Source organism: Coregonus lavaretus, assembly GCF_964263955.1.
Source record: "Coregonus lavaretus genome assembly, chromosome: 11".
Classification (NCBI taxonomy): domain Eukaryota; kingdom Metazoa; phylum Chordata; class Actinopteri; order Salmoniformes; family Salmonidae; genus Coregonus; species Coregonus lavaretus.
Genome location: NC_139998.1, coordinates 49,965,623 through 49,987,812, shown reverse-complemented (window position 1 = coordinate 49,987,812; position 22,190 = coordinate 49,965,623). Strand labels below are relative to the sequence as shown.

The window sequence follows — 22,190 nt, the reverse complement described above, 5'->3', positions numbered from 1 at the left end:
CCTTCATATCCCCCTCTCGCTGTCTTCCTCCTTCATATCCCCCTCTCGCTGTCTTCCTCCTTCATATCCCCTTCTCGCTCTCTTCCTCCTTCATATCCCCCTCTTGCTGTCTTCCTCCTTCATATCCCCCTCTCGCTGTCTTCCTCCTTGATATCCCCCTCTCACTGTCTTCCTCCTTCATATCCCTCTCACTGTCTTCCTCCTTCATATCCCCTCTCACTGTCTTCCTCCTTGATATCCCCCTCTCACTGTCTTCCTCCTTCATATCCCTCTCACTGTCTTCCTCCTTCATATCCCCCTCTCACTGTCTTCCTCCTTGATATCCCCCTCTCACTGTCTTCCTCCTTCATATCCCCCTCTCACTGTCTTCCTCCTTCATATCCCCCTCTCACTGTCTTCCTCCTTCATATCCCCCTCTCACTGTCTTCCTCCTTGATATCCCCCTCTCACTGTCTTCCTCCTTCATATCCCCCTCTCACTGTCTTCCTCCTTCATATCCCCCTCTCACTGTCTTCCTCCTTCATATCCCCCTCTCACTGTCTTCCTCCTTGATATCCCCCTCTCGCTGTCTTCCTCTTTGATATCTTGGACTCTTTCTGAATTCCGAATGGACTACTCCTTGGCAAAGATCTGAAAGAATCGGATATGTATAAGATATATAGCAATTCTTTCATCTTGCCCTCTGGTAGTCTAGATGCCCATTTTGCCATATTGGATACACCTAACCAATCATTTCACACCTACAGAAGTGCCTAGGGGTTGATTTGAAATTCAGAAGCGGTCTCTCTTAGTCTCCAAACAACTTCTTTATTTTTCACCCACCTCTGTGTCATTCACCTACATCCTTTTCCACAATCCACCTCTTTTCCTTTCCCTCCCTCCCTCCTTTTCATCAGATGAGATTGTCAGTGGTGAGATGGCATTACAAAGACCGACACTGTGCTCGCTATGGGAGAGCATCCTCAGAGGACACACTCCCCACAGGACTCAGCCAAGAGGGTAGAACCAGAAATACCTTGCTATCTGATCACCCAAACGAAGGTAGAAAACAACATCAACACCCTTTCCAGTTTCTAAACAAAAGCCCATCCCAGATCTACTGATCAAAGGTTCAGCTGTCGCTTTGTGTTTTTCTACCCGCGCTCAGGACAGTGCAGAGGAGGTACTAGATCGTACTTTATAAGTTCGATGAGGCGCTCCTCCAGGGTGCTCTTGGTTCGGTAGAGGTCGTCGATCTCTGCGGTCGTCCTGAGGTAATAACTACGTTTGTCCACCTCGGCCTGCTCCAGTTTCTGCTTTAGCTCCTCACACACCGCCTGGACCGTGGAGAGAGCCTCCTCAGCACTAAATGACAGAGAGATAAGGGAGAGAGAAATATGAAAGTAAAAGGCTCTGCATGGTCAATCCATCATCTGCAGCGTTTACTGCGATGCGGACTCCACAGAAGGCAGAGCATCCATACTTCTTGCGCTTCGCGGAGCAGAGCCGAGCTGTTGTCAAGGAAGCTAGTTTGTATTTATACAGGACCTCCCGCCCCCACCTACCGTCTTCCCAATCATGTCAATGCGGAGCTATACGGAGCCCTCCGCATTGTTACAAAATTTGAGAGGCACACAGCGATGCGGTACGGAGCTCGATTTGGCCTTTGCAAGCCTCCGGAGGCTCCACAGTGCATTACAATCTCTGTACGGAGCCTCCGGATAGCATTTCTGGAATAAGCATAAATTGGCTTTAACTGTCCACTGAACATTTGTAAAAGGTAATATTCTGTTAACTCATCCCAAATAATGTTGTTGACTCATCCTAAACTTGTATTTGTGGCCAAAACATAAATTGGAGAAAAAACACTTCAAAAACCCCACCTCAAATTTGTATCTCAAAAAGACTGTTTAAAAAATGCTTGCTATTTCCTCATAGAACATGATATCATGTTGGCTCATTGGCAGAGCTGGCCAATCAGCGGTCTACTCGCATTAATATTTTGAATGACCGGTATACGCCCACACCATTTTGTTATTGTGGTACGTCCACACAATTCCAACACATAAAAGCTGTTTTTTAACATACTTAATAAAAACGATTTGGAAGAAAAACGATTTCACTCATATTATAATTAATTATAGTTCATAATTCATAGAAAACTGGAAATACTGGACAGTTAATTTAAGAGAATGGAAGAGGGAGTGTGTACGATTACATGGTTTTGACTGCATCATCTCTGACTTGTCCACTCACATAAGAGAATAGTAGACAGAATTGTCTTGTCCATTCTGTATGATGCGTTTAAACATATATATCTTAAAGACAGGGGCTACTTAGTTCATCTAAATGGAGAGGTTGTTTTCTGTTTGGGGTATAATAGGTCAACGGCGGGGTTATAGCCTTACCTGGTGACAGAGTCTCTCAGGTGCTGAATCTCTCCCTCACTCTGACGAATGGCGGATTCCGACTTTGTGATGTGAGCATCCTTCTCTCCAATCAGCCGTGAGTACTCCTCATTCACCCCCTTCATCACATATAATCATAACATGCAGTAGTTTAAAAAAAAAGAACAAACAACCTTTCAGAAACAGGTGAACTTTTTACCCTTTTATTCGACCGTCTCCATTCTTTATAGTGTTTGATCGGTTGATAAATGAATATAGACCAAGGATTAAGAAGTCTACAGAGGAGCGATGCTTTGTAAATGAACGGCCTATCTCTCTCCTTCTTCACTCAATTATCATAGCAAAGTATTACAGTACAGGCAGATGAATTACAACGTGTCACATCCTCTCTAGGAGAGGAAGGAGATTAAGACCTCTGTTTTATCAAACTCGGTTGATGAACACTGGGCTCTAATCTGTGTCGTATGAATTAACCCGGTCAAGTGTGTACAGGCCTGCTCTTCTCGCCCTCTCTCTCATATTCATTTATTTGCCCCTTTGGCCTCCCTCATATTTATTCCTAGGTATCTCTAATGAAAACGTAAAAAGGTACGCCAGAGCAGACAGGCTGGATGTGACACATCTCACTTTGGCATCTCCCCATTTATTTCATCATCTTACAGATTCTAATCACTGCTTCTTTACTTTCAGCTATTTAAATGGCAGCTATTTCAATGGCAGCTATTTCAATGGCAGCTATTTCAATTGGGTCTAGAGACAGTGCTGAACAGACATGCCATTTAGCCAATTATTTTTTCCGGTGCCAGTGTATCCCAAAGTGTTCTACTGTATGTATCTTGATTTTGATTTCTTAGGATCCCCATTAGCTGACGCCAATGGCGACAGCTAGTCTTACTGGGGTCCGACACATAACGAAAAATACATTACAGACAAAAGACATTACAGACAAGGGATTGAAGACTGTGTCTATTATATTGTACTCTTGTCATACAGTGCATTCGGAAAGTATCCTTTGACTTTTTCCATATTTTGTTACGTTACAGCCTTATTCTAAAATGGATTAAATTATAAAAATTCCTCATCAATCTACACACAATACCCCGTAATGACAAGTGAAAACAGGTTCTAAGAAATTTTTGCAAATGTATTACCAATGAAATACCTTATATACAGAACCTTTGCTATGAGACTCGAAATTGAGTTCAGGTGCATCCTGTTTCCATTGATCATACTTGAGAAGTTTCTACAACTTGATTGGAGTCCACCTGTGGTAAATTCAATTGATTGGACATGATTTGGAAAGGCACACACCTGTCTATATAAGGTCCCACAGTTGACAGTGCATGTCAGAGCAAAAACCAAGCCATGAGGTCAAAGGATTGTGTCAAGGCACAGATCTGGGGAAGGGTACCAAAAAATGTCTGCAGCATTGAAGGTCCCCAAGAACACAGTGGCCTCCATCATTTTTAAATGGAAGAAGTTTGGAACCACCAAGACTCTTCCTAGAGCTGGCTGCCCGGCCAAACTGAACAATCAAGGGAGAAGGGCCTTCGTCAGGGAGGTGACCAAGAACCTGATGGTCACTCTGGCAGAGCTCCAGAGTTCCTCTGTGGAGATGGAGGAAACTTCCAGAAGGACAACCATCTCTGCAGCACTCCACCAATCAGGCCTTTATGGTAGAGTGGCCAGACGGAAGCCACTCCTCAGTAAAAGGCACATGACAGCCCGCTTGGAGTTTGCCAAAAGGCACCTAAAGACTCTCAGACCATGAGAAACAAGATTCTCTGGTCTGATGAAACTAAGATTAAACTCTTTGGTCTGAATGCCAAGCGTCTCGTCCAGAGGAAACCTTGCACCATCCCTACGGTGAAGCATGGTGGTGGCAGCATCATGCTGTGGGGATGTTTTTCAGCGGCAGGGACTGGGAGACTTGTCAAGATCGAGGGAAAGATTAACCGAGCAAAGTACAGAGAGAACCTTGATGAAAACCTGCTCCAAAGCGCTCAGGAGCTCAGACTGGGGCGAAGGTTCACCTTCCAACAGGACAACGACCCTAAGCACACAGCCAAGACAACACAGGAGTGCCTTCGGGACAAGTCTCTGAATGTCCTTGAGTGGCCCAGCCAGAGCCCGGACTTGAACCCGGTCGAACATCACTGGAGTGACCTGAAAATTGCTGTGCAGCGACGCTCCCCATCCAACCTGACAGACCTTGAGAGAATCTGCAGAGAAGAATGGGAGAAACTCCCCAAATACAGATGTGCCAAGCTTGTAGCGTCATACCCAAGAAGACTCGAGGCTGTAATCGCTGCCAAAGGTGCTTCAACAAAGTACTGAGTAAAGGGTCTGAATACTTATGTAAATGTGATATTTCTGTTTTTTATTTGTAATACATTTGAAAAAAATTGTTAACCTGTTTTTGCTTTGTCATTATGGAGTATTGTGTGTAGATTGATGAAGGGAAAAAAAAAACAATTTAATACATTTTAGAATAAGGCTGTAACGTAACAAAATGTGGAAAAAGTCAAGGGGTCTGAATACTTTCCGAATGCACTGTATGTGAATAATGTGAAGATACAGACCTCTAACTCTGAGACTTTGGCCTCCAGACCGGACACCTTCTCCTGCTCTTTTGGCAGCTGGACTCTCAGTTTCCCCAGCTCATCATTCACACTCTGGACAGAGAGCAAAACACACGTGTTCAAATGGTGCCAAGTGGTCTGTCTGATTATCACATTGCTCTTAATGCTGCTTTTCGACTGTAACACCAGTGTTACACTAGTGTATACACCATTATGTTATACTAAGGAAATTGTGTTTCCATAGCTAGGGCTGACAGTGAGGACTTGTGAAGAGCAATCAAAACAGTTGCTTTGTGACGAGGTGTTAAAGTCCACAGTTATCCATTGTTATTTAAATGTCCGCTGAAAAGTACCAGTGGCATGGCTTTGGCCCCAAGTGAGAGCAGGTCCGCCTGAGCCATGGCCCAGTGAGACACTGGTGCCGGCCCGCACAGATGGAAACAGAAGTCTGAGACTTTTGGGTAAAACACTGGGGTAAATCCTGTATGGAAATACGGCATAAACTGCCCTTTCATGTGGTGCCGTAATGATATGATTTTGCTACAGTCCGTGTTTCCCCCACGGCCAGGCTTTTCACAGAACTCCAGTCAAACTCACCTTGATCTGGTTCTGATGATTCATGCTCTCGGAGCTCATCTGGAACTTGACCGCCTCCATTTCCTCCTGACTGGAGTCTTTGAGGCTCCTCACCTGGCCCTCCGCCTTCTCCAGCTTCTCTTGGAGCTCCAGCATGGCTGCCGGAAGGTTCTCCATCATCCTCAGCTCCTCTCTCAGGCTGGCATTCTCCTGGCGAAGGGTGGCCATGCTGGCCTCCAGCCGCTCCACCTCCCTGGACGTCCGCTCCTCTAGCTCCCCTATCCTGCCTGCTTCCCCCGCCCAGCCTTCCTTGGCCTCCTCCCTTTCTGCTGTCAGTCTACAGATGGTCATCCCAAGCTCTGCCATCTCTGTATTGGCCCGGTGGAGGCCCTCGCGTGTCTCAACATTCTCCATGGCCAGCCTCTCGTTCTGGGCCTTGAGTGTGGCCAGCTCTCCCCTGGCGGAGGCCTCAGCGGCAGCCAATTCTGTCCGGGTGGCTGCCTCCACCCGGTCACGCTCCCTGCTCAGAGCCTCTTCCCTCTCATTACACTGCAGGAGCTCGGCTACGTGCCTCTGGTTGAGTGCCTCGGTCTGGGCTTTAAGCTGCTCTGTTAGGGTCCTGAGTTCGTCTCTCTGGGCCTCCGTCACCTCCAGCTGGGCCTGGCTCCTCATCCTGTCCTCCGCAGAGGTGTTCAGCTGCACCCTCAGATCCAGCACTTCCGCCTGGAGCCTGATCACTTCCTTCATGTTCACCTCCAGCTGGCCCTCCACCATGGTCAGTTTGGCGGCTATCTCCTGGCTCTCCTTGGCCTGGGCAGAGCTCCTCTCTAGCTGGGTTCTCTCCACCGTCTGCTTCTCGGTGGTGAACCTCTCTATCAGCTTTGTCTTTTTGGCACAGGCCTTTTCTGCATCTGCCTTAGCCTTCTCCAGTGCCCTTCCCCTGGCCTCTAGGGCCTCCACCCTGGCCTGGAGCTCTACACAGCCCTTTTCCTGGTTCTCTAGCTGGCCCTCCCGGTCTTTGAGCTGCTCCTTCAGGCTGGCCTCACTCCTGCGGGACCGACCCAAGCTCTTCTCCAGCTCTCCGATCTGCCCGTGGATGGCCTTCAGCTCCTCCTGCATTGAGCTCAGGGCCGCCCTTACTGTGGCCTGCTCCTCCCTCAGGCCTTGGTTCTCCTGCTCCAGCCGTTTGCCGGCGGCGTCAGAAACCTCTGCAGCCATGGCTGCCCTCTGCAGACTCTCATCCAAGGCCCGGTTCTCTTCACGCAGCCTCCAGTCTTTCTCATCCACAGTCACTTTGGCGTCGTCCAGCTGGCCCCTCAGCTGCTTGTCAGAGGCCCTCAGTGCAGCCACCTCGCCCTCAAGGGCTGCCCGGCTCTCCGCCAGCTCCTTCTTCAGCTCCTCATTCCTCTTCACTGTGCCCAGCAACTTCCCATTCAGCTCCATCAGGTTGGTGCACTGGGTCTTGTACTCCTCGATCCTATTGGCCTGCTCCCTGACGCTGGCCTCCAGTTCGGAGAGGTTGGCAATCAGGCCGTCCCGCTCTGTGGTCAGGCTACGGCTCTGGACCTCCAGGTGCTGGAGCCTCTGGGTGCTGGAGAGCAGCTCCACCTCTCTGGTCTTCAACTGCTCCTTCAGGTAGAGGAGTTCCACCTCCAAGGCTTCTTTCAGATTGCCCATGCTTCCCTGGATCTCCTCTTTCTCCTCCTGCGCCCTGTCCCTGGCCTCTTCGGCCTGTATCCCCTTCTCTTCCAGAGCACTCTGGAGGTCATGCAGCTGCCTCTGCAGGTTGATGGCCTCCTTCTCCCTCAAAGTTAACGCCCCCTGCAGCTTGTCAATGGCGTTACACTGCTCCTCTGCACACTCTGCGAACTTAGACTTCTCCTCTGCAGCAGACTTTGACAGCGCCTCCAGCTTGGCCTCATCCTCCTTTGCTGCCACCTCCTTGACCCTTAGCTCATTTGCCAGCTTTTCGGCCTGCCTCCTCCTGTCCTCTCCCTCTGCCAGAGCCACTATCTTCCCACCCTCTGCCTCCTTCACTCTGTCCAGCAGCTCGTGGATCTTCTGTGCTGAGTCAAAATAGCTGGTCGCCTGCTGGCCCTTCTCATCCAACACACCATCCAGCTTGGCCATTAGTTCTACGTTCCTCCCCTCTGCGGCCATCAGCTTCTCCTGGAGGTGGCGCTGTTCTGCTTCCCTGGCCCTCTCCCCAGCCCTCAGGGTCTCCAGCTCGCAGGACAAGGCCTCCTCCCGCCTCTCCAGGGCTTTCAGGGTGCCTTGCATACCCTGCTGTTCCTCCTGTGCGGTCAGCGACACGTCCAGCTGCCTCTGGAGCTCCACCACCATGCCCTTGAGCTCGGCACCCTCCTCTCCCATCTGCCGCACCCTGTCCTGGAGCTCCCGCTGCTTCAGCTCTGACTGGTCCAGCTCCAGGCGGAGCTCTTCCAACATGCTCACCTCCACGCCAGAAGGCAGCGACTCGTTCAGCTCGCTCAGCATGCCCGGGCCGTACTCAGGACTGCCGGGGAACTCATGAGCCTGCTGGGAACAGGGTATTACAGTGAGTACTGCAGACTTGACACATTGTTAAGACTTGACTAGAAATACTGTATGATCTGACAAGATATGACTAGTTCATAATAGAACCATATTAGTCCCAGTAGAGTAAACGCTCAGAGGAGGAAGGCGGGCTGTGTCAGTACCTGTGAGTAGGTGCTGGCCAGGCTGTTAATGCTGGAGCTGCGACTGGGTGGTTTCCACATGTGGCCAGGTGAGTTGGGCATGCCCAGTGTCCTCCTGGAGATCAGAAAACACACATGTGATGTGACATCACCAAGTGTCTACATTTGATCAATTCCTCAATCCAACACACAGCATCTTGAGTATGGGGTGCATTTATAAACAGAATGCCTTTGCGATTGGTTACCTTGCAAAGGTGGGCCAGGACGAGTCAAGGTCATGACCCCTGGAAGCCACATCAAACTGGACATCATTGAGCTCATACAGGTGACTTATGATGTCAACACTGAGGTGGGATTTCAGCAAGGGGCTGCGAGCATAGTACCAGTCACTGCAGGGAGATGGAGAGAAGCATATAGACAGGGGAAGGAGAAGAGAGATAGGTATAACACATTCACATAGAAATACCTTCACTAACATACTTAGATTGTTCGTTATATTAAATCACCTCGACACTTACAAAAAGTACAAATATGGACTAATGGACATGCCTTTTACAAACACACAGATACATTTCACAAGTGTTTATTTTATTTTTATTTAATTTATTTATTTCACCTTTATTTAACCAGGTAAGCCAGTTGAGAACAAGTTCTCATTTACAACTGCGACCTGGCCAAGATAAAGCAAAGCAGTGCGATAAAAACAACAACACAGAGTTACATATGGGGTAAACAAAACATAAAGTCAAAAATACAAAGAGAAAATATATATACAGTGTGTGCAAATGTAGTAAGTTATGGAGGTAAGGCAATAAATAGGCCATAGTGCAAAATAGTTAAAATTTCGTATTAACACTGGAATGATAGATGTGCAAAAGATGATGTGCAAATAGAGATACTGCGGTGCAAAATAAATGATATAGGGATGAGGTAGTTGGGTGGGCTAATTTCAGATTGGCTGTGTACAGGTGCAGTGATCGGTAAGCTGCTCTGACAACTGACGCTTAAAGTTAGTGAGGGAGATAAGAGTCTCCAGCTTCAGAGATTTTTGCAGTTCGTTCCAGTCATTGGCAGCAGAGAACTGGAAGGAATGGCGGCCAAAGGAGGTGTTGGCTTTGGGGATGACCAGTGAGATATACCTGCTGGAGCGCAGACTATGGGTGGGTGCTGCTATGGTGACCAGTGAGCTAAGGTAAGACGGGGATTTGCCTAGCAGTGATTTATAGATGACCTGGAGTCAGTGGGCTTGGCGACGAATATGTAGTGAGGGCCAGCCAACAAGAGCGTACAGGTCACAATGGTGGGTAGTATAGGGGGCTTTGGTGACAAAACGGATGGCACTGTGATAGACTACATCCAATTTGCTGAGTAGAGTGTTGGAGGCTATTTTGTAAATGACATCGCCGAAGTCAAGGATCGGTAGGATAGTCAGTTTTACGAGGGCATGTTTGGCAGCATGAGTGAAGGAGGCTTTGTTGCGAAATAGGAAGCCGATTCTAGATCTAACTTTTGATTGGAGATGCTTAATGTGAGCCTGGAAGGAGAGTTTACAGTCTAACCAGACACCTAGGTATTTGTAGTTGTCCACATACTCTAGGTCAGACCCGTCGAGAGTAGTGATTCTAGTCGGGTGGGCGGGTGCAAGCAGCGTTCGGTTGAAGAGCATGCATTTAGTTTTACTAGTGTTTAAGAGCAGTTGGAGGCTACGGAAGGAATGTTGTATGGCGTTGAAGCTCGTTTGGAGGTTTGTTAACACAGTGTCCAATGAAGGGCCAGATGTATACAAAATGGTGTCGTCCGCATAAGAGGTGGATCCGAGCGTCACCAGCAGCAAGAGCGACATCATTGATGTACACAGAGAATAGAGTCGGCCCGAGAATTGAACCCTGTGGCACCCCCATAGAGAAGGCCAGAGGTCCAGACAACAGGCCCTCCGAATTGACACATTGAACTCTATCTGAGAAGTAGTTGGTGAACCAGGCGAGGCAGTCATTAGAGAAACCAAGGCTATTTAGACTGCCAATAAGAATGCGGTGGTTGACAGAGTCCAAAGCCTTGGCCAGGTCGATGAAGACGGCTGCGCAGTACTGTCTTTTATCGATCGTGGTTATAATATCGTTTAGGACCTTGAGCGTGGCTGAGGTGCACCCATGACCAGCTCGGAAACCAGATTGCATAGCGGAGAAGGTACGGTGGGATTCGAAATGGTTGGTGATCTGTTTGTTAACTTGGCTTTCAAATACTTTCGAAAGGCAGGGCAGGATGGATATAGGTCTGTAACAGTTTGGATCTAGAGTGTCACCCCCTTTGAAGAGGTGGATGACCGCGGCAGCTTTCAAATCTCTGGGGATCTCAGACGTTACGAAAGAGAGGTTGAACAGGCTAGTAATAGGGGTTGCGACAATTTCGGCGGCTAATTTTAGAAAGAAAGGGTCCAGATTGTCTAGCCCAGCTGATTTGTAGGGGTCCAGATTTTTCAGCTCTTTCAGAACATCAGCTGTCTGAATTTGTGTAAAGGAGAAGCGGGGGGGGCATGGGCAAGTTGCAGCAGAGGGTGCAGAGCTGGTGGCCGGGGTAGTGGTAGCCAGGTGGAAAGCATGGCCAGCCGTAGCAAAATGCTTGTTGAAATTCTCGATTATTGTAGATTTATCTGTGGTGACAGTGTCTCCTAGCCTCAGTGCACTGGGCAGTTGGGAGGAGGTGCTCTTATTTTCCATGGACTTTACAGTGTCCCAAAACGTTTTGGAGTTAGTGCTACAGGATGCAAATTTCTGTTTGAAAAAGCTAGCCTTTGCTTTCCTAACTGATTGTGTATATTGGTTCCTGACTTCCCTGAAAAGTTGCATATCGCGGGGGTTGTTCGATGCTAATGCAGTACGCCACAGGATGTTTTTGTGCTGGTCAAGGGCAGTCAAGTCTGAGGGGAACCAGGGGCTATATCTGTTCTTAGATCTGAATTTTTTGAATGGGGCATGCTTATTTAAGATTGAAAGGAAAGCACTTTTAAAGAACAACCAGGCATCCTCTACTGAGGGAATGAGGTCAATATCCATCCAGGATACCCGGGCCAGGTCAATTAGAAAGGCCTGCTCGCTAAAGTGTTTTAAGGAGCGTTTGACAGTGATGAGGGGTGGTCGTTTGACCGCGGACCCATTACAGACGCAGGCAATAAGGCAGTGATCGCTGAGATCCTGGTTGAAGACAGCGGAGGTGTATTTAGATTTAGTTTACAGATTTAGGGTTGTACCTGGTAGGTTCGTTGATAATTTGTGTGAGATTGAGGGCATCTAGTTTAGATTGTTGGTTGGCCGGGGTGTTAAGCATATCCCAGTTTAGGTCACCAAGCAGTACGAACTCTGAGGATAGATGGGGGACATGATTCTGTACAACGGGAGATGTAACTTTTCGAGTAGCGGATCGGCACAATATACTGTATCTCTACTCAGTCAGACAACGTCTAATCCCCTCCCACTGGACACTGCTTCCAGTAACCTTTGGTAACATAAGAACTGGCACACTGTGTTTACTCACCTGAGGAACTGGGAAACATGTTTACAGAAGTAAAACACCACAAGGGAAAAGAGAACTGAAAGGCGCTAACAAGAATCAGGGAGGAAACGTTGTTTACTTGAAACAATCGATTTCAGAATAGTAGTCTATAACATAAACAAGTGTCTTAATTTAGCCAAACACTATCCCAAATTTGAACCTATGACCTACGCATCCATGTTTAATACCTAAAACTGTTGCCGAAGTGGGGTCAGGTTTGAGATGTGAAACAAAAAGTGTCTGCTCACTTTGCAGGTCCAAAGTGTGATATTTATTTGAGACATGAACCCCTCTATCCCTCAGGGATTTCAACAACTGATCATCTGTGAATCCTGTTCTGGGTAGAGTTTTACCTGGTCACCCTTTGGTTCATCAGGCACTGCTGCAGCGTGTCGGCCAGTCTCTGGTGCACCAGGGAGTAACGAATGAAAGCCCTGCCTTTCCCCAGAGAAGTCTTCAGCTGGAAGGGGAAATTAAAGGACATATTCACAGTGCCGTACAGCAAATATATGTGATAGCTGTTCATCTGCAGCACCAATGAGGCCTTAAATTAGCGTACAGTGCTTTCGGAAAGTATTCAGATCCCTTGACTTTTTCAACATTTTGTTACGTTACAGCCTTATTCTAAAATTGATGAAATTGTTTTTTTCACCTCATCAATCTACACACAATACCCCATAATGACAAAGCAAAAACAGATTTTTAGACATTTTTGCTAATTTATTAAACATAGAAAACTAAAATATGACATTTACATAAGTATTTAGACCCTTTACTCAGTACTTTATTGAAGCATCTTTGGCAGCGATTACAGCCTCAAGTCTTCTTGAGTTTCTCCCATTCTTCTCTGCAGATCCTCTCAAACTCTGTCAGGTTGGATGGGGAGAATGCTGCACAGCTATTTTCAGGTCTCTCCAGAGATGTTCGATCAGGTTCAAGTCCGGGCTCTGGCTGGGCCACACAAGGACATTCAGAGGCTTGCACAGAAGCCACTCCTGCATTGTCTTGGCAGTGTGCTTAGGGTCGTTGTCCTGTTGGAAGGTGAATCTTCTCCCCAGTCTGAGGTCCTGAGCGCTCTGGAGCAGGTTTTCATCAAGGATCTCTCTGTACTTTGCACTGTTCATATTTCCCTCAATCCTGACTAGTCTCCCAGTCCCTGCCGCTGAAAAACATCCCCACAGCTTGATGCTGCCACCACCATGCTTCACCGTAGGGATGGTGCAAGGTTTCCTCCAGACGTGACGCTTGGCATCAGGCCAAAGAGTTCAATCTTGGTTTCATCAGACCAGAGAATCTTGTTTCTCATGGTCTGAGAGTCTTTAGGTGCCTTTTGGCAAACTCCAAGTGGTCTGTCATGTGCATTTTACTGAGGAGTGGCTTCCGTCTGGCCACTCTACCATAAAGGCCTGATTGGTGGAGTGCTGCAGAGATGGTTGTCCTTCTGGAAGGTTGTCCCATCTCCACAGAGGAACTCTAGAGCTCTGTCAGAGTGAAAATCAGGTTCTTGGTCACCTCCCTGACCAAGGCCCTTCTCCCCCAATTTCTCAGTTTGGCCAGGCGGCAAGTTCTAGGAAGTCTCTTGGTGGTTCCAAACTTATTCCATTTAAGAATGATGGAGGCCACTGTGTTCTTCGGGACCTTCAATGCTGCGGAAATCTTTTGGTACCCTTCCCCAGATCTGTGCCTCGACACCATCCTGTCTCGGAGCTCTAAGGACAATTCCTTAGACCTCATGGCTTGGTTTTCGCTCTGACATGCACTGTCAACTGTGGGACCTTATATAGACAGGTGTGCGCCTTTCCAAATCATGTCCAATCAATTGAATTTACCACAGGTGGACTCCAATAAAGTTGTAGAAACATCTCAAGGATGATCAATGGAAACAGGATGCACCTGAGCTCATTTTCGAGTCTCATAGCAAAGGGTGTGAATACTTATGTAAATAAGGTATTTATTGTATTTTATTTTATTTGTTTTTATCGCAAAAATGTCTAAGAACCTGTTTTCGCTTTGTCATTATGGGGTAAAGTGAGTAGATTGCTGAGGAAATGTTTTTATGTAATCCATTTTAGAATAAGGCTATAACAAAATATAGAAAAAGTCAAGGTGTCTGAATACTTTCTGAAGGCACTGTATGTGCTTCCTGAATGTGTCCATTAAAAGGATAGTTAAAATCAACATTTTCATTCCTATAATCAATCATCCATATTCAACGACATCTGTTGTGTAGATCCTGTTAACAAAGATTATTTGTTTTTCATGGCTAGTATCCACTACCCAGCAGAATGCCAAATTCCTCCATGCCATTATAACTACTTATCAGTGAGACAGACAATCTACGTTAATAATGCAATCCATAACAGCTGCAATGTCAGGAGTATTATCCCTTTAAATCACAACAGGGATCACCGTTGTGAAATATGCGTCAAAGCAGATTTGGTAGATCATTTGTAGATGAAGTTAATTTGTTCCTTCGTTATTTCACATTTGGTGACACAATAAGACCCAAAACTGCAATGGTATCCATAACTTGAGATAGAGGGTGCACAGAAATGGTGACAGTAGTGTTTAAAAAGGTGGTAAAAAGCTCTAAAGATAGAATGTCATTACATATGAATTACTACTATACATTGTGTAATAACAGTTAATGATCCTTATAATTGACTTTTAAAAAGTGCTGAACTCTATATACCTCTGGGATGGATTTGACAAAGCGGATACCATCGTTGGCTCCTTTGATCTTGGCCAGACAGTCGCTGAAATAATCCCAGTAGTCTTTTCTGGTGCCAAGAAATGTCGTCTTCTCCTTCTGGTCAAACTGAATAGCGTAGATGACGTGTTAGCGACAAATTGTATATGACCTACTTTATAGAGATGTGAACAATGCCATATTGGTGAGCATGCCAGGTTGGCCTTGATTTGACTTGGACTCTGTAAGGTGGTTTCCTGGACACATATTAAACCTAATCCTGGACTAAAAAGCGTGATGTTTAATCTGTGTCTGGGGAAAAAAAACAGATTGTTCTATAGAAGATTGTTCTATACATTGTATTGATTCATTAACCAGTCCTGGATGTTGCTTTGGGGCCTTTGACCCGACTGAAGAACGGGAAAAAACTGTTCGTACTATCTCACTGTCTATGAACATTGAGGGACTCACCTGTAGAAGGTACTCCAGTTTGTAGGAGAATTTCTGCAGATTGGGACTATCATCTGTGATTGGCTCCCCGTTCTCCCTGTACTCTTTAGTGAGCTCAGCAACAGCATCTGTGGTTCAGAGAGAGAGAGCGAGAGAGAGAGAGCGAGAGAGCGAGGATGAGAGAGAGAGAGAGAGAGACAGAGAGAGAGAGAGAGAGGACGAGAGAGAGAGAGAGAGGGATAGAGAGAGAGAGAGAGAGAGAGAGAGAGAGAGAGAGAGAGAGCGAGAGAGAGAGAACGAGAGAGAGAGAGAGGACGAGAGAGAGAGGACGAGAGAGAGAGGACGAGAGAGAGAGAGAGAGAGAGAGAACGAGAGAGAGAGAGGACGAGAGAGAGAGAGAAAGAGACGAGAGAGCGAGAGAGAGAGAGGACGAGAGAGAGCGAGAGAGAGAGCGGGAGAGAGAGAGAGAGAGGACGAGTGAGAGAGGACGAGAGAGAGAGGACGAGAGAGAGAGAGAGAGAGGGAGAGAGAGAGAGGACGAGAGAGAGAACGAGAGAGAGAGGAGAGAGAGAGAGAACGAGAGAGAGAGAGAGAGGACGAGAGAGAGAGAGGGAGAGAGAGAGAGAGAGAGAACGAGAGAGAACGAGAGAGAACGAGAGAGAGAGAGAGGACGAGAGAGAGAGAGAGAGAGAGAGAGAGAGAGAGAGAGAGCGAGAGAGCGAGGATGAGAGAGAGAGAGAGACGAGAGAGAGAGAGGACGAGAGAGAGAAAGAGAGAGAGAGGGAACGAGAGAGAGAGAGAGAGAGAGGGACGAGAGAGAGAGAGAGAGAGAGAGAGAGAGAGAGAGAGAGAGAGAGAGAGAACGAGAGAGAGAGAGAGGACGAGAGAGAGAGCGAGAGAGAGAGAGAGTGAGAGAGGACGAGAGAGAGAGAGAGAGAGAGAGAGAGAGAGGACGAGAGAGAGAGGACAGAGAGAGAGAGAGAGAGAGAGGACGAGAGAGAGAGATGAGAGAGAGAGAGAGAGAGAGAGAGAGAGAGAGAGAGAGAGAGAGAGAGGAGAGAGAGAGAGAGAGAGGAGAGAGAGAGAGAGAGAGAGAGAGAGAGAGAGAGAGAGAGAGAGAGAGAGAGAGAGAGAGAGAGAGAGAGAGAGAGAGAAGAGAGAGAGAGAGAGAGAGAGAGAGAGAGAGAGAGAGAGAGAGAGAGAGAGAGAGAGAGAGAGGACGAGAGAGAGGACGAGAGAGAGGACGAGAGAGAGGACGCGAGAGAGAGAGAGAGAGGACGAGAGAGAGAAAGGACGAGAGAGAGAGAGAGGACGAGAGAGAGAGCGAGCCAGGATGAGAGAGAGAGAGAGAGAGAACACACTTCAGAAAGGCATACAAATACATGTACTTCACACAAGCATTCCCCTCACTCAGACACAGCTGACAGGAACTGAGAGTTTCTACGACACTAGCTACATGCCCTTTACCTGTTGAGAGAAACACATTGCTGTGATTTGTCCCTGACCTGGTAGCCTCTTTCTCTTGAACTAAATGGGAAAAAAACTCAAATCAATCTAGGTCAATAGGCACGGTATCTGTGGAACGTTTTGAGTGGGCACAGAAACCCTGGAACTTCTAGAAACCATTACAATGCACCAAACATACACACAGTCATATGTAATATCCTCACAGAGCCCTGGATACATTTAAATATACAGGTCAAAACAGAGTTGAAAGCCCAGTATATCCACCCAGGCATGTCTCCTCAATCCCTACCTACAACCTCTTCCTCCAAACAGACATCCCCCAGTCCCCTTTCACCTTCCTCACATGTCCCAGCTCAGTACAATTACCCACTTGCCTCTCATCCAGCGTAAAAACAGGAAAGACACCTGCGACGGGTGCACCCTGAGGCTAATCACCCCCTCTATCTCTCGCTGCATGCTGACAGGGCCTCTCTGTCGCCCCAGCCACACCCTGGGGGGCACACCCCGGGGGCTGGGGGAGAGGGTCGGCTCCATGATGTCCTTCCAATGAGGAGACGGGACAACCAATGTGTGGAAAGAAATGCTGTTGGGCTTGTAACCAAGACCAAGCCAGTCACATCTAGGCCACTGCAACCCCTCTGTCACTTTCTCTACCTCTGTGATCCTACTCTCTTTCTATCTTTCTTTTACAGTGGCGGTCTACCCCTGTAACATTCACACAGGCCCGGACACACTCGTTGTTACAAAGGGACTGACACGCGAGAAGTCACACGCAGTCACGCACACAAACACACAATGGCAGTGTACCATGCAGATCTCTGATAATCCTCTGAAGCTGGCTCTCCCCCACAGCCACACCGGCAGCCATGGTCCGACAGGCTCTATGGCAACCAGGTCACTGGGTGATACACAGTCTGCTGAATCAGAGAATCAGATGGACAGTCAGGAACAAAAGACAATTATGTACTGACACACACACACGGGTGGGGGGGACTGGGACCAAAAATCTGCCCCCCATTATTAGCCACATAATGATAATTTTGCGGGGGAAAAAACAAGTTAGATAGTCCCACTGGGCTAAAAATGGACCAGCCCTACATCACAGTACTACATCCCTTTCACATTCTGTCTGTCTGTCATTCACTCACTATATCACACACACCCACTCACACACACACACACATACAGTCAAACACACACACACACACACACACACATACAGTCAAACACACACACACACACACTTTCATTACACATTTCTAAGCACCACTGGAGACCATGCAGTGTTTCCCAACTTGTGGTTTGAACTCCACCTAGGTTGTGGCTAAAAATGAGAAATATTTATGCTGGTGCATAAGCCTGTCAGCTCAGTGTTGGCTCAACACAAGACAAGTCTGAGAAAGAAAGAATTAGATGTACTTTTAGGTTGTGAGTTTTTCTATGAGCTCCACATGGAACTCACTTTTAGAATATGGTGCTCTTGGCTGTCTGGTTGCATAGAGATCACCCTCTGCGAGGCCAGAACAACTGGATGCATCTGCTTTTCATGGGAAATGGAAAGAGAGCCTGTGACGCGCCTACCGCTTTTGGACGTTAACAACAAAGACAGTACAGTCTAAAAGATAGGCAGAAACTGCTTCTCCAATAGAAATCCCTGATTACACTTGTAGGCGATGTCATGGCGACGTTGGCTAGCTTAGCTCATGCGTAGAAATATGTCAGCGGGTCTAATGGTCATCTCGCACCGAACTGAGCATGTGGAGGCCATCAAATCAAAGACACTTCTTCGATATAAAGTTGTTTTGAACAAAAATGAAGTTTTTCACTTTCACAAGGTTGGAGTATTAACATGTTCAACTAGTTAAGACATTGGCTCGAATCTAGGTTGTGCCTTTACATTTCGAGAAAATGTACTAAGATTTTTCACTTCTCCCTTTGACTTCTCAAACCCCGGCCTGGTCTGCTTGGTCTGTTTCGCAAGTCAGTTTCGCAAGTCTCGCCTCTGGTTTTAGAAACTCTGTATTAACAAGGCGACACTAGGCAACACTCCACCTTAAAATGCTGACCACACCAGCCGCGTTGCGTGTGTGAGCGTTGCTAAATAAATGTACACATACACTCTACGGCATGTACACATACACCACATACAAAAGTATGTCGACACCTGCTCGCCGAACATCTCATTCCAAAATCATGGGCGTTAATATGGAGTAGGGCCCCCCTTTGCTGCTATAACAGCCTCCACTTTTCTGGGAAGGCTTTCCACTAGATGTTGGAACATTGCTGCGGGGACTTGCTTCTATTCAGCCACAAGAGCATTAGTGAGGTAGGGCACTGATGTTGGGCGATTAGGCCTGGCTCGCAGTCGGCGTACCAATTCATCCCAAAGGTGTTCGATGGGGTTGAGGTCAGGGCTATGTGCAGGCCAGTCAAGTTCTTCCACACCAATCTCGACAGACTATTTCTGTATAGACCTCGCTTAGTGCACGGGGGCATTGTCATGCTGAAACAGGAAAGGGCCTTCCCCAAACTGTTGCCACAAGGTTGGAAGCACAGAATAATCTAGAATGTCATTGTATGCTGTAGCGTTAAGATTTCCCTTTACTGGAACTAAGGGGCCTAGGCCGAACCATGAAAAACAGCCCCAGACCATTATTCCTCCTCTACCAAACTTTACAGTTGGCACTATGCATTGGGGCAGGTAAAATAACAACCCAATGTTTACATCCCAGGACAAATTAGCTAGCAACAGCAAGCTAGCTAGCTAAATGTCCATGAATGTTTCATGTGTTTTGACCTGTCCCCAAATTAATATAGTTGGTTCAGAGTTATTTTTGATATTTCAACCTGCATGTCATGATCTCATCTGGTGTGGATGGACAAAATCAATATGTACGCATGCGGACGCATGTGCGTGCCCAGTGTAGTCAGCATGTAACTCCTCCTCCTCCACATTTACTGGATTGATTCACCAGTGCAGAAGAGAACCTTCCCCAACTGATTTTTTCTCTTGTCAGGGCCATAAAAAATGAAACGCTGCTCAGGCTTTTCTTTTATGCCAGCTACATTACATGCTGACTAGACTGGGCACGCGCATCGCGCGCATGTTGATTTTGTCCATCCACACCAGACGCAATCTGGACACGCAGGTTGAAATATCAAAAAGAACTCTGAACCAACTATATTAATTTGGGGACAGGTCAAAACGCATGAAACATTCATGGAATTTAGCTAGCTAGCTTGATGTTGCTAGCTAATTTGTCCTGGGATATAAACATTGCGTTGTTATTTTACCTGAAATGCACAAGGTCCTTTTTTTTCTGGATCTTTGTAGAATTCTGACACTTTGAGTCACACAAAATCGTGTGTTCTCTACTCCGACGATTAATCCACAGATAAAAGGGGAAACCTAGTTTGTTTCTAGTAATCTCTCCTTCTTCAGTCTTTTTCTTCTTCTGTGGACTTTATATGGTGGTTGGCAACCAACTTTAAGGTGCATTACCACCACCAACTGGACTGGAGTGTGGACCTCAGTTCATCTTTCAATTACCCACATGGTTATATGCTCCTAATGAGGAGATGGGAGAGGAGGGACCCTTTAACATGTCAAGCATCAAAAATAGAATCAAATTCTATTTTAGCGCCTGGCTATACAGACGCTTGTTGACGCGCGAGAGCAGTTTGGATTCAATGATTGAATAACATGTATGTGTACATTTATTTTGCAATGCTATAGCACGCAACACGGACGGTGTGGTCAGCATGTTAGGTTACATAGAGATCATATTTAACACAGCAGCCATGGCCTCACCTCCACACCTATCATTTACTGCACTGAGAGTTTTGCTTAGTCTTATCTATGATAAGTGAAGTGGATATTATTAGGTTGGCACTCAGGCTACAAAGGCAAATATGTCTATAAAATATGCAGGCAGACAGTTAGGCATACAGCAAATTCTAAAATACTGTATCACACTTCTTAATTCAGCTGTGACTGTCTTTTTCTTTGGTTCTTCCTTTCTTATTTATTAACGTTATTTCTCTCTCTATCTTAGCCTAGTAAAGCAGTTTAACGTGATGGGTGCAAATGTGCACAGTATTATATATTGTGTATGTCTGTGTTTAAATTGCATAACGTTAGTTGTATCTTCTGAGTGGAACAGATTTTGTTGTGGCTGAAACAAGATTGCGGTCATTGCAAACTGTTGCGTAAGGACAGGGTAATGTCTGACTATCAATCCCCGGAAGGCGAAAACATTGTGCACTTGTCCTTTAAACATTTTACTTGTCGCTGAAAGTAGATTATGTTCGCACACAACAAGGTTTCAAACATGAGAAAGTCCATCGATCGATTGCAATACGTGAGAGACTAACAAAGCTCCACTCAGACCCCGATATTGCCGAAAGAGGAAGTGGGGAAGTGTAAACAAAGTGAAACTATTAATACATTGTATCGTTTCCTAATTGTTGGATAAGGGAAACCGATTACATCTGGGCGCGGACTTATTATGGCTTTTATTTAAAAAGGACAAGCTGTCCAAACGTAAAAACAATATAGACTGTACTTAATTCGTAATAGCTGATCAAATTAAAACATGAATTGCCAAAACATTTGACTCTAGACTACACTATGTTGCCGACACATTTGACTAAATCCCTAAATCAAATGGGGAGTAAATGGGCTGGTAGCTATGAAAATGTAAATGTAAATGTCAACATTGCTAATAATGTTGTTATTATCTGACTATATCCAGCCTGTCCTTGGCATGCATATAGAACTAAATCAGTTACTTCATTAGAAGTGAATGTACATAAAACACATTTAAATTAATTTAAACAAATAGACATAGATCATTTAACAAAGAAAACAACTTAAACGTACGTTAAACTGCGTGATCCATGAAAATCCTGATACTTTACAGCCACATACAATCATGCGATGTATGGGGCGGCAACAATAACTGGATTGACAAGTAGGTCAACCACTTACAATGCGAGAATGAGGACAAGGCAGGGTTTACCCTAGTTACCACAGCCGCAAAGTCGAAATTGGCTATAGGCCTATCGATAATTTTGTTTGCTTTTTGCGCTTAATTTAAGGTTACAGTTAGGCATAAATTTAGCAGTGTGGTTAAGGTTAGGTTTGAGGTTAGGGATAGGTTTAAAATCAGATTTTAAGAAGATACATTGTAGAAATGGGCGGGGTTTATGACTTTGTGGCTGGGGTAACTAGGGTTGACCCATAGGCAGAGGACTCGGTATGTATAGTTTGGTTGTAGAGTATTACGAGGTAAACTGTAAAATCGTGTGACTAATGTACGACTGGTTTATTTCTCAGGACTACCACACCCCACGCAGGCATGATTTGTAAGAAAATAGGCTTTAAGCCAGAGCGGCACAGGCAAAGCGAAAGGGTTTATTCCACCCAACATCTGTCCACGAAAATAGGACCACGAAGTGGGTTGCAACCTGGTCTCAGAGCATTTCGTATTATTCTATACGTAAATCCGTGACACCCCATTTATACTGAACAAAAATATAAAGCAACATGTAAAGTGTTGGTCCCATGTTTCATGAGCTGAAATAAAAGATCCCAGAAATGTTCCATATGCACAAAAAGCTTATTTCTCTCATTTTACATTCACATTTACCTCATTTAGCAGACGCTCTTATCCAGAGCGACTTACAAATTGGTGCATTCAACTTCTCATAGCAAGTGGGACAACCACTTTTTTCTTCTTTTTTTTTATGGGGGGAAGGATTACTTTATACTATTCCAGGTATTCTTTAAAGAGGTAGGGTTTCAAGTGTC

The 22,190-nt window shown here is 46.2% G+C and overlaps 2 protein-coding genes across 6 annotated transcripts in view; both read right to left on the bottom strand.

Annotated features, from left to right (window-relative positions):
- LOC311137576 (growth hormone-releasing hormone receptor-like) overlaps positions 1–292 on the bottom strand; it is a gene marked incomplete at both ends in the record, with an annotated part of 31,652 nt that extends 31,360 nt beyond the window's left edge. Inside the window, one exon of the mRNA XM_084172088.1 lies at positions 108–292. Within this exon, the coding sequence (XP_084028214.1) occupies positions 108–292 (185 nt within the window). The remainder of the gene's footprint in view (positions 1–107) is intronic.
- Positions 293–790: 498 nt separating this feature from the next.
- On the bottom strand, positions 791–21,323 carry LOC311137740 (FYVE and coiled-coil domain-containing protein 1-like). Of its 5 annotated transcripts, none has more exons than XM_084172309.1 (12): positions 21,261–21,294; positions 17,841–17,915; positions 17,186–17,295; positions 14,933–15,039; positions 14,465–14,590; positions 12,126–12,232; positions 8,469–8,612; positions 8,245–8,338; positions 5,567–8,083; positions 4,970–5,062; positions 2,388–2,506; positions 791–1,344 (listed from the first exon to the last, which is right to left on the bottom strand). In XM_084172309.1, the coding sequence occupies exons 3-12, from the start codon at positions 17,244–17,246 to the stop codon at positions 1,134–1,136; spliced, it is 3,579 nt and encodes a 1,192-aa protein (XP_084028435.1). In that variant the 5' UTR covers positions 17,247–17,295; positions 17,841–17,915; positions 21,261–21,294; the 3' UTR covers positions 791–1,133. The 5 variants fall into 5 exon arrangements, with proteins under 5 accessions (XP_084028435.1, XP_084028437.1, XP_084028439.1 ...); XM_084172311.1 differs by having other exon boundaries at positions 17,186–17,292; positions 17,841–17,918; positions 21,261–21,275; XM_084172313.1 differs by lacking the exon at positions 17,841–17,915 and having other exon boundaries at positions 5,567–8,080; positions 17,186–17,292; positions 21,261–21,323.
- Positions 21,324–22,190: the final 867 nt, after the last annotated feature.

Excerpts from the sequence above, each read along its gene's own strand:
- LOC311137740 (XM_084172310.1), bottom strand. The coding sequence starts at position 17,246 with ATGGCTGCCGGTGTGGCTGTGGGGGAGAGCCAGCTTCAGAGGATTATC. Across the intron at positions 8,339-8,468 it reads TCCTGGCCCACCTTTGCAAG|GAGGACACTGGGCATGCCCA; the intron begins GTAACCAATCGC and ends TCTGATCTCCAG. Across the intron at positions 2,507-4,969 it reads CCAAAGTCTCAGAGTTAGAG|GGGGTGAATGAGGAGTACTC; the intron begins GTCTGTATCTTC and ends TATGTGATGAAG.